We start from the raw sequence: 13,744 nt of genomic DNA on the forward strand, positions 1-13,744 counted from the left end.
AATACCACCACTACAATACAACATGTATAATACCACCACTACAATACAACATGTATACTACCACCACTACAATACAACATGTATAATACCACCACTACAATACAACATGTATAATACCACCATTACAATACAACATGTATAATACCACCATTACAATACAACATGTATAATACCACCACTACAATACAACATGTATAATACCACCATTACAATACAACATGTATAATACCACAATGTATGTATAATACCACCAATACAACATGTATAATACCACCACTACAATACAACATGTATAATACCACCTACTACAATACAACATGTATAATGCCACCACTACAATACAACATGTATAATGCCACCACCACTACAATACAACATGTATAATACCACCATACACATGTATAATACAATACAACATGTATAATACCACCATTACAATACAACATGTATAATACCACCATTACAATACAACATGTATAATACCACCACTACAATACAACATGTATAATACCACACTACAATACACATGTATAATACCACCGCTACAATACAACATGTATAATACCACCACCACTACAATACAACATGTATAATACCACCACTACAATACAACATGTATAATACCACCACCACTACAATACAACATGTATAATACCACCACCACAATACAACATGTATAATACCACCACTACAATACAACATGTATAATACCACCACCACTACAATAATACCACACTACAATACAACATGTATAATACCACCACACAATACAACATGTATAATACCACCACCACTACAATACAACATGTATAATACCACCACCACTACAATACAACATGTATAATACCACCACCACTACAATACAACATGTATAATACCACCACTACAATACAACATGTATAATACCACCACTACAATACAACATGTATAATACCACCACTACAATACAACATGTATAATACCACCACTACAATACAACATGTATAATACCACCACTACAATACAACATGTATAATACCACCACTACAATACAACATGTATAAACATGTATAATACAACATGTATAATACCACCACTACAATACAACATGTATAATACCACCACTACAATACAACATGTATAATACCACCACTACAATACAACATGTATAATACCACCACTACAATACAACATGTATAATACCACCACTACAATACAACATGTATAATACCACCACCACTACAATACAACATGTATAATACCACCACTACAATACAACATGTATAATACCACCACTACAATACAACATGTATAATACCACCACTACAATACAACATGTATAATACCACCACTACAATACAACATGTATAATACCACCACCACTACAATACAACATGTATAATACCACCACTACAATACAACATGTATAATACCACCACTACAATACAACATGTATAATACCACCACTACAATACAACATGTATAATACCACCACCACTACAATACAACATGTATAATACCACCACTACAATACAACATGTATAATACCACCACTACAATACAACATGTATAATACCACCACTACAATACAACATGTATAATACCACCACTACAATACAACATGTATAATACCACCACTACAATACAACATGTATAATACCACCACTACAATACAACATGTATAATACCACCACCACTACAATACAACATGTATATACCACCACCACTACAATACAACATGTATAATACCACCACTACAATACAACATGTATAATACCACCACTACAATACAACATGTATAATACCACCACTACAATACAACATGTATAATACCACCACCACTACAATACAACATGTATAATACCACCACTACAATACAACATGTATACTACCACCACTACAATACAACATGTATAATACCACCACCACTACAATACAACATGTATAATACCACCACTACAATACAACATGTATAATACCACCACTACAATACAACATGTATAATACCACCACCACTACAATACAACATGTATAATACCACCACTACAATACAACATGTATAATACCACCACCACTACAATACAACATGTATACTACCACCACTACAATACAACATGTATAATACCACCACTACAATACAACATGTATAATACCATCACACTACAATACAACATGTATAATACCATCACTACTACAATACAACATGTATAATACCACCACCACAATACAACGTGTATAATACCACCACTACAATACAACATGTATAATACCACCACTACAATACAACATGTATAATACCACCACTACAATACAACATGTATAATACCACCACTACAATACAACATGTATAATACCACCACTACAATACAACATGTATAATACCACCACTACAATACAACATGTATAATACCACCACCACAATACAACATGTATAATACCACCACCACTACAATACAACATGTATAATACCACCACTACAATACAACATGTATAATACCACCACTACAATACAACATGTATAATACCACCACCACTACAATACAACATGTATTATACCACCACCACTACAATACAACATGTATAATACCACCACTACAATACAACATGTATAATACCACCACTACAATACAACATTTATAATACCACCACTACAATACAACATGTATAATACCACCACTACAATACAACATGTATAATACCACCACTACAATACAACATGTATAATGCCACCACTACAATACAACATGTATAATACCACCACCACTACAATACAACATGTATAATACCACTACTACAATACAACATGTATAATACCACCACCAATACAACATGTATAATACCACCACTACAATGTATAATACCACCACCACTACAATACAACATGTATAATACCACCACTACAATACAACATGTATACTACCACCACTACAATACAACATGTATAATACCACCACCACTACAATACAACATGTATAATACCACCACTACAATACAACATGTATAATACCACCACTACAATACAACATGTATAATACCACCATCACTACAATACAACATGTATAATACCACCACTACAATACAACATGTATAATACCACCACCACTACAATACAACATGTATAATACCACCACTACAATACAACATGTATAATACCACCACTACAATACAACATGTATAATACCACCACTACAATACAACATGTATAATACCATCACTACTACAATACAACATGTATAATACCACCACCACAATACACAACGTGTATAATACCACCACTACAATACAACATGTATAATACCACCACTACAATACAACATGTATAATACCACCACTACAATACAACATGTATAATACCACCACTACAATACAACATGTATAATACCACCACTACAATACAACATGTATAATACCACCACTACAATACAACATGTATAATACCACCACTACAATACAACATGTATAATACCACCACCACTACAATACAACATGTATAATACCACCACTACAATACAACATGTATAATACCACCACTACAATACAACATGTATAATACCACCACTACAATACAACATGTATAATACCACCACTACAATACAACATGTATAACCACCACCACTACAATACAACATGTATAATACCACCACTACAATACAACATGTATAATACCACCACTACAATACAACATGTATAATACCACCACTACAATACAACATGTATAATACCACCACCACTACAATACAACATGTATAATACCATCACTACAATACAACATGTATAATACCACCACTACAATACAACATGTATAATACCACCACCACAATACAACATGTATAATACCACCACTACAATACAACATGTATAATACCACTACTACAATACAACATGTATAATACCACCACTACAATACAACATGTATAATACCACCACTACAATACAACATGTATAATACCACCACCACTACAATACAACATGTATAATACCACCACTACAATACAACATGTATAATACCACCACTACAATACAACATGTATAATACCACCACCATTACAATACAACATGTATAATACCACCACTACAATACAACATGTATAATACCACCACCACAATACAACATGTATAATACCACCACCACAATACAACATGTATAATACCACCACTACAATACAACATGTATAATACCACCACTACAATACAACATGTATAATACCACCACTACAATACAACATGTATAATACCACCACTACAATACAACATGTATAATACCACCACCACTACAATACAACATGTATAATACCACCACCACTACAATACAACATGTATAATACCACCACTACAATACAACATGTATAATACCACCACTACAATACAACATGTATAATACCACCACTACAATACAACATGTATAATACCACCACTACAATACAACATGTATAATACCACCACTACAATACAACATGTATAATACCACCACTACAATACAACATGTATAATACCACCACTACAATACAACATGTATAATACCACCACTACAATACAACATGTATAATACCACCACTACAATACAACATGTATAATACCACCACTACAATACAACATGTATAATACCACCACTACAATACAACATGTATAATACCACCACCACTACAATACAACATGTATAATACCACCACTACAATACAACATGTATAATACCACCACCACTACAATACAACATGTATAATACCACCACCACTACAATACAACATGTATAATACCACCACTACAATACAACATGTATAATACCACCACCACAATACAACATGTATAATACCACCACTACAATACAACATGTATAATACCACCACCACTACAATACAACATGTATAATACCACCACTACAATACAACATGTATAATACCATCACTACTACAATACAACATGTATAATACCACTACTACAATACAACATGTATACCACCACCACTACAATACAACATGTATAATACCACCACCACTACAATACAACATGTATAATACCACCACTACAATACAACATGTATAATACCACCACTACAATACAACATGTATAATACCACCACTACAATACAACGTGTATAATACCACTACTACAATACAACATGTATAATACCACCACTACAATACAACATATATAATACCATCACTACAATACAACATGTATAATACCACCACTACAATACAACATGTATAATACCACCACTACAATACAACATGTATAATACCATCACTACTACAATACAACATGTATAATACCACCACTACAATACAACATGTACCACCACTACAATACCATGTATAATACCACCACTACAATACAACATGTATAATACCACCACCACTACAATACAACATGTATAATACCACCACCACTACAATACAACATGTATAATACCACCACCACAATACAACATGTATAATACCACCACTACAATACAACATGTATAATACCACCACTACAATACAACATGTATAATACCACCACCACAATACAACATGTATAATACCATCACTACAATACAACATGTATAATACCACCACTACAATACAACATGTATAATACCACCACTACAATACAACATGTATAATACCACCACCACTACAATACAACATGTATAATACCACCACTACAATACAACATGTATATACTACCACCACTACAATACAACATGTATAATACCACCACTACAATACAACATGTATAATACCACCACTACAATACAACATGTATAATACCACCACCACTACAATACAACATGTATAATACCACCACTACAATACAACATGTATAATACCACCACTACAATACAACATGTATAATACCACCACTACAATACAACATGTATAATACCACCACCACTACAATACAACATGTATAATACCACCACCACTACAATACAACATGTATAATACCACCACTACAATACAACATGTATAATACCACCACTACAATACAACATGTATAATACCACCACCACTACAATACAACATGTATAATACCACCACTACAATACAACATGTATAATACCACCACTACAATACAACATGTATAATACCACCACTACAATACAACATGTATACTACCACCACCACTATACAACATGTATAATACCACTACTACAATACAACATGTATAATACCACCACTACAATACAACATGTATAATACCACCACTACAATACAACATGTATAATACCACCACCACTACAATACAACATGTATAATACCACCACTACAATACAACATGTATACTACCACCACTACAATACAACATGTATAATACCACCACCACTACAATACAACATGTATAATACCACCACTACAATACAACATGTATAATACCACCACTACAATACAACATGTATAATACCACCACCACTACAATACAACATGTATAATACCACCACTACAATACAACATGTATAATACCACCACTACAATACAACATGTATAATACCACCACTACAATACAACATGTATAATACCACTACTACAATACCACATGTATAATACCACCACTACAATACAACATGTATAATACCACCACTACAATACAACATGTATAATACCACCACCACTACAATACAACATGTATAATACCATCACTACAATACAACATGTATAATACCACCACTACAATACAACATGTATAATACCACCACCACAATACAACATGTATAATACCACCACTACAATACAACATGTATAATACCACTACTACAATACCACATGTATAATACCACCACTACAATACAACATGTATAATACCACACACTACAATACAACATGTATAATACCACCACCACTACAATACAACATGTATAATACCATCACTACAATACAACATGTATAATACCACCACTACAATACAACATGTATAATACCACCACTACAATACAACATGTATAATACCACCACTACAATACAACATGTATAATACCACCATTACAATACAACATGTATAATACCACCACCACTACAATACAACATGTATAATACCACCACTACAATACAACATGTATAATACCACCACTACAATACAACATGTATAATACCATCACTACTACAATACAACATGTATAATACCATCACTACTACAATACAACATGTATAATACCACCACTACAATACAACATGTATACTACCACCACTACAATACAACATGTATAATACCACCACCACAATACAACATGTATAATACCACCACCACAATACAACATGTATAATACCACCACTACAATACAACATGTATAATACCACCACTACAATACAACATGTATAATACCACCACTACAATACAACATGTATAATACCACCACCACTACAATACAACATGTATAATACCACCACCACTACAATACAACATGTATAATACCACCACCACTACAATACAACATGTATAATACCACCACCACTACAATACAACATGTATAATACCACCACTACAATACAACATGTATACTACCACCACTACAATACAACATGTATAATACCACCACTACAATACAACATGTATAATACCACCACTACAATACAACATGTATAATACCACCACTACAATACAACATGTATAATACCACCACTACAATACAACATGTATAATACCACCACTACAATACAACATGTATAATACCACTACTACAATACAACATGTATAATACCACCACTACAATACAACATGTATAATACCACCACTACAATACAACATGTATAATACCACCACTACAATACAACATGTATAATACCACCACTACAATACAACATGTATAATACCACCACCACTACAATACAACATGTATAATACCACCACCACTACAATACAACATGTATAATACCACCACTACAATACAACATGTATAATACCACCACTACAATACAACATGTATAATACCACCACTACAATACAACATGTATAATACCACCACCACTACAATACAACATGTATAATACCACCACTACAATACAACATGTATAATACCATCACTACTACAATACAACATGTATAATACCACTACTACAATACAACATGTATACCACCACCACTACAATACAACATGTATAATACCACCACCACTACAATACAACATGTATAATACCACCACTACAATACAACATGTATAATACCACCACTACAATACAACATGTATAATACCACCACTACAATACAACGTGTATAATACCACCACTACAATACAACGTGTATAATACCACTACTACAATACAACATGTATAATACCACTACTACAATACAACATGTATAATACCACCACTACAATACAACATATATAATACCATCACTACAATACAACATGTATAATACCACCACTACAATACAACATGTATAATACCACCACTACAATACAACATGTATAATACCATCACTACTACAATACAACATGTATAATACCACCACTACAATACAACATGTATACTACCACCACTACAATACAACATGTATAATACCACCACTACAATACAACATGTATAATACCACCACCACTACAATACAACATGTATAATACCACCACCACTACAATACAACATGTATAATACCACCACCACAATACAACATGTATAATACCACCACTACAATACAACATGTATAATACCACCACTACAATACAACATGTATAATACCACCACCACAATACAACATGTATAATACCATCACTACAATACAACATGTATAATACCACCACTACAATACAACATGTATAATACCACCACTACAATACAACATGTATAATACCACCACTACAATACAACATGTATAATACCACCACTACAATACAACATGTATAATACCACCACTACAATACAACATGTATAATACCACCACCACAATACAACATGTATAATACCATCACTACAATACAACATGTATAATACCACCACTACAATACAACATGTATAATACCACCACCACTACAATACAACATGTATAATACCACCACTACAATACAACATGTATACTACCACCACTACAATACAACATGTATAATACCACCACTACAATACAACATGTATAATACCACCACTACAATACAACATGTATAATAACACCACTACAATACAACATGTATAATACCACCACTACAATACAACATGTATAATACCACCACTACAATACAACATGTATAATACCACCACCACTACAATACAACATGTATAATACCACCACCACTACAATACAACATGTATAATAGCACCACCACTACAATACAATATGTATAATACCACCACCACTACAATACAACATGTATAATACCACCACCACTACAATACAACATGTATAATACCACCACCACTACAATACAACATGTATAATACCACCACTACAATACAACATGTATAATACCACCACTACAATACAACATGTATAATACCACCACTACAATACAACATGTATAATACCACCACTACAATACAACATGTATAATACCACCACCACTACAATACAACATGTATAATACCACCACTACAATACAACATGTATAATACCACCACTACAATACAACATGTATAATACCACCACTACAATACAACATGTATAATACCACCACTACAATACAACATGTATAATACCACCACCACTACAATACAACATGTATAATACCACCACCACTACAATACAACATGTATAATACCACCACCACTACAATACAACATGTATAATACCACCACTACAATACAACATGTATACTACCACCACTACAATACAACATGTATAATACCACCACTACAATACAACATGTATAATACCACCACTACAATACAACATGTATAATACCACCACTACAATACAACATGTATACTACCACCACTACAATACAACATGTATAATACCTCCACTACAATACAACATGTATAATACCACCACTACAATACAACATGTATAATACCACCACTACAATACAACATGTATAATACCACCACTACAATACAACATGTATAATACCACCACTACAATACAACATGTATAATACCACCACTACAATACAACATGTATAATACCACCACTACAATACAACATGTATAATACCACCACTACAATACAACATGTATAATACCACCACTACAATACAACATGTATAATACCACCACTACAATACAACATGTATAATACCACCACTACAATACAACATGTATAATACCACCACTACAATACAACATGTATAATACCACCACTACAATACAACATGTATACTACCACCACTACAATACAACATGTATAATACCACCACTACAATACAACATGTATAATACCACCACTACAATACAACATGTATAATACCACCACCACAATACAACATGTACTGTGGAATAGAGTTCCATGTTGTCATGGTTCTATGTAGTACTGTGGAATAGAGTTCCATGTAGTCATGGCTCTATGTAGTACTGTGGAATAGAGTTCCATGTAGTCATGGCTCTATGTAGTACTGTGGAATAGAGTTCCATGTAGTCATGGCTCTATGTAGTACTGTGGAATAGAGTTCCATGTAGTCGTGGCTCTATGTAATACTGTGGAATAGAGTTCCATGTAGTCATGGCTCTATGTAGTACTGTGGAATAGAGTTCCATGTAGTCATGGCTCTGTGTAGTACTGTGGAATAGAGTTCCATGTAGTCATGGCTCTATGTAGTACTGTGGAATAGAGTTCCATGTAGTCATGGTTCTATGTAGTACTGTGGAATAGAGTTCCATGTTGTCATGGCTCTATGTAGTACTGTGGAATAGAGTTCCATGTAGTCGTGGCTCTATGTAATACTGTGGAATAGAGTTCCATGTAGTCATGGCTCTATGTAGTACTGTGGAATAGAGTTCCATGTAGTCGTGGCTCTGTGTAGTACTGTGGAATAGAGTTCCATGTAGTCATGGCTCTATGTAATACTGTGGAATAGAGTTCCATGTAGTCATGGCTCTATGTAGTACTGTGGAATAGAGTTCCATGTAGTCATGGCTCTATGTAGTACTGTGGAATAGAGTTCCATGTTGTCATGGCTCTATGTAGTACTGTGGAATAGAGTTCCATGTAGTCGTGGCTCTATGTAATACTGTGGAATAGAGTTCCATGTAGTCATGGCTCTATGTAGTACTGTGGAATAGAGTTCCATGTAGTCATGGCTCTATGTAGTACTGTGGAATAGAGTTCCATGTAGTCATGGCTCTATGTAGTACTGTGGAATAGAGTTCCATGTAGTCATGGTTCTATGTAGTACTGTGGAATAGAGTTCCATGTTGTCATGGCTCTATGTAGTACTGTGGAATAGAGTTCCATGTAGTCGTGGCTCTATGTAATACTGTGGAATAGAGTTCCATGTAGTCATGGCTCTATGTAGTACTGTGGAATAGAGTTCCATGTAGTCGTGGCTCTGTGTAGTACTGTGGAATAGAGTTCCATGTAGTCATGGCTCTATGTAATACTGTGGAATAGAGTTCCATGTAGTCATGGCTCTATGTAGTACTGTGGAATAGAGTTCCATGTAGTCGTGGCTCTGTGTAGTACTGTGGAATAGAGTTCCATGTAGTCATGGCTCTATGTAGTACTGTCATGGCTCTATGTAGTACAGTCCATTAGACACTATGAGTAGACCTATAGCCCATTAGACACTATGAGTAGACCTACAGTCCAATAGACACTATGAGTAGACCTACAGTCCATCAGACACTATGAGTAGACCTACAGTCCATTAGACACTATGAGTAGACCTACAGTCCATAAGATACTATGAGTAGACCTACAGTCCATTAGACACTATGAGTAGACCTAGAGTCCATTAGACACTATGAGTAGACCTACAGTCCATTAGACACTATGAGTAGACCTACAGTCCATTAGACACTATGAGTAGACCTAGAGTCCATTAGACACTATGAGTAGACCTACAGTCCATAAGATACTATGAGTAGACCTACAGCCCATTAGACACTATGAGTAGACCTACAGTCCATTAGACACTATGAGTAGACCTACAGTCCATAAGATACTATGAGTAGACCTACAGGACACTATGAGTAGACCTACAGTCCATAAGATACTATGAGTAGACCTACAGTCCATAAGATACTATGAGTAGACCTACAGGACACTATGAGTAGACCTACAGTCCATAAGATACTATGAGTAGACCTACAGTCCATAAGATACTATGAGTAGACCTACAGGACACTATGAGTAGACCTACAGTCCATAAGATACTATGAGTAGACCTACAGGACACTATGAGTAGACCTACAGCCCATTAGACACTATGAGTAGACACTTTGTAAAGCCATTTTTTAAGATGTCAAAGTCTCTGAGCATTAAGAGAGCACAGTATGCTTCACAAGAGGAAGTTAAGATTGGCTCAAAGACTTCTGGGTTGTGGATTTCCCTGGCTTGTAAAATGATACAGATTAGTGAACAGCACAACCCAGAGGCAATGAAGCATTTAATCTATTTTGGACCCAACAACAACCTCAAAACTGATTTAAGAAACCTTAGTCACGTATGATAACTTAGCGTGTGTGTGTGTGTGTGTGTGTGTGTGTGGTGTGTGGTGTGTGGTGTGTGGTGTGTGGTGTGTGGTGTGTGTGTGTGTGTGTGTGTGTGTGTGTGTGTGTGTGTGTGTGTGTGTGTGTGTGTGTGTTCCCTACCAGCAGCATGGATGACCAGTCCTACTGTAGTTGTGATAGTGGTCCTGTTGGATGTTCCAGTACGTTGATCTAGAATGACAATACAATCAACCAACTGTTAGCAACAGTTTTGTGGACATGCCGAATGCTAGCACAAAGACAAACGTTTGGAGAGGAGGTGTGGAGAGGAGGTTTGAAGGGGAGGTTTGGAGGGGAGGTTTGGAGAGGAGGTTTGAAGGGGAGGTTTGGAGGGGAGGTTTGAAGGGGAGGTTTGAAGGGGAGGTTTGGAGGGGAGGTTTGGAGAGGAGGTTTGGAGGGGAGGTTTGAAGGGGAGGTTTGAAGGGGAGGTTTGAAGGGGAGGTTTGAAGGGGAGGTTTGGAGGGGAAGTTTGGAGGGGAGGTTTGAAGGGGAGGTTTGAAGGGGAGGTTAGGATAGGAAGTCTGAAGAGGTTAAGAGAGGAGGTTAAGAGAGGAGGTTTGAAGGGGAGGTTAGGATAGGAAGTCTGAAGAGGTTAAGAGAGGAGGTTTGGACAGGTTTGATAAGAAGGTTTGGTGGAGAGGTCTGAAGATGTTTAGAGAGGTTTGGAGAGGTTTGAAGATGTTTAGAGAGGTTTTGGTGGAGAAGTCTGAAGATGTTTAGAGAGGTTTTGGTGGAGAGGTTTGGAGATGTTTAGAGTCCTAGGAGGTTTGGAGATGTTTAGAGTCCTAGGAGGTTTGGAGATGAGTGAAACAAGGAGAAGATGTGGAGAACGTATAGCCTGGTGCTTCCAGATCAGTCTCGCCAACTTGTATGGTCATTGTCATGCCAAACAATTACCATGCAACACAGCGCAAACAGATCTGGGACCAGGTTAGAGAATAATGTTATACGAAGTAAAAAGAAATGGGAGAACATTTTCCTATTTATTTAAGACAATTCCTGAGTGCAGACCTTCCTTATTTTCTATATAACGGATTACTTTTGGTCACCACAAACCTAAGAAAGTCTATAGTTTCATGGCAGCAGGGTTTTCCTTTTCATATGATCTAACTGACCATGTACGGAACAAGCTGGAGATATGATGCTACAGCATATGAAGTAGTAACTCATTGGAGTAACGTGAAGTTGCCCCCAGACACTGATTTTGGATCAGTTTA

At 35.4% G+C, this 13,744-nt stretch overlaps 1 protein-coding gene across 4 annotated transcripts in view; it reads right to left on the reverse strand.

Annotated features, from left to right (window-relative positions):
• The window catches only part of LOC118382458 (zinc transporter ZIP9-like), a 72,311-nt gene that overhangs the window by 4,185 nt on the left and 54,382 nt on the right, over positions 1-13,744 (reverse strand). For 3 of the 4 annotated variants that reach the window (XM_052495209.1, XM_052495214.1, XM_052495219.1), the window contains one exon: positions 12,630-12,698. The exons of the other annotated variant lie outside the window; for it this stretch is intronic. In XM_052495209.1, the coding sequence (XP_052351169.1) occupies positions 12,630-12,698 (69 nt within the window). The remainder of the gene's footprint in view (positions 1-12,629; positions 12,699-13,744) is intronic. 4 annotated transcript variants of the gene reach the window in all.

This window comes from Oncorhynchus keta, chromosome 3 (genome assembly GCF_023373465.1).
Source record: "Oncorhynchus keta strain PuntledgeMale-10-30-2019 chromosome 3, Oket_V2, whole genome shotgun sequence".
NCBI classification, from domain to species: Eukaryota; Metazoa; Chordata; class Actinopteri; order Salmoniformes; family Salmonidae; genus Oncorhynchus; species Oncorhynchus keta.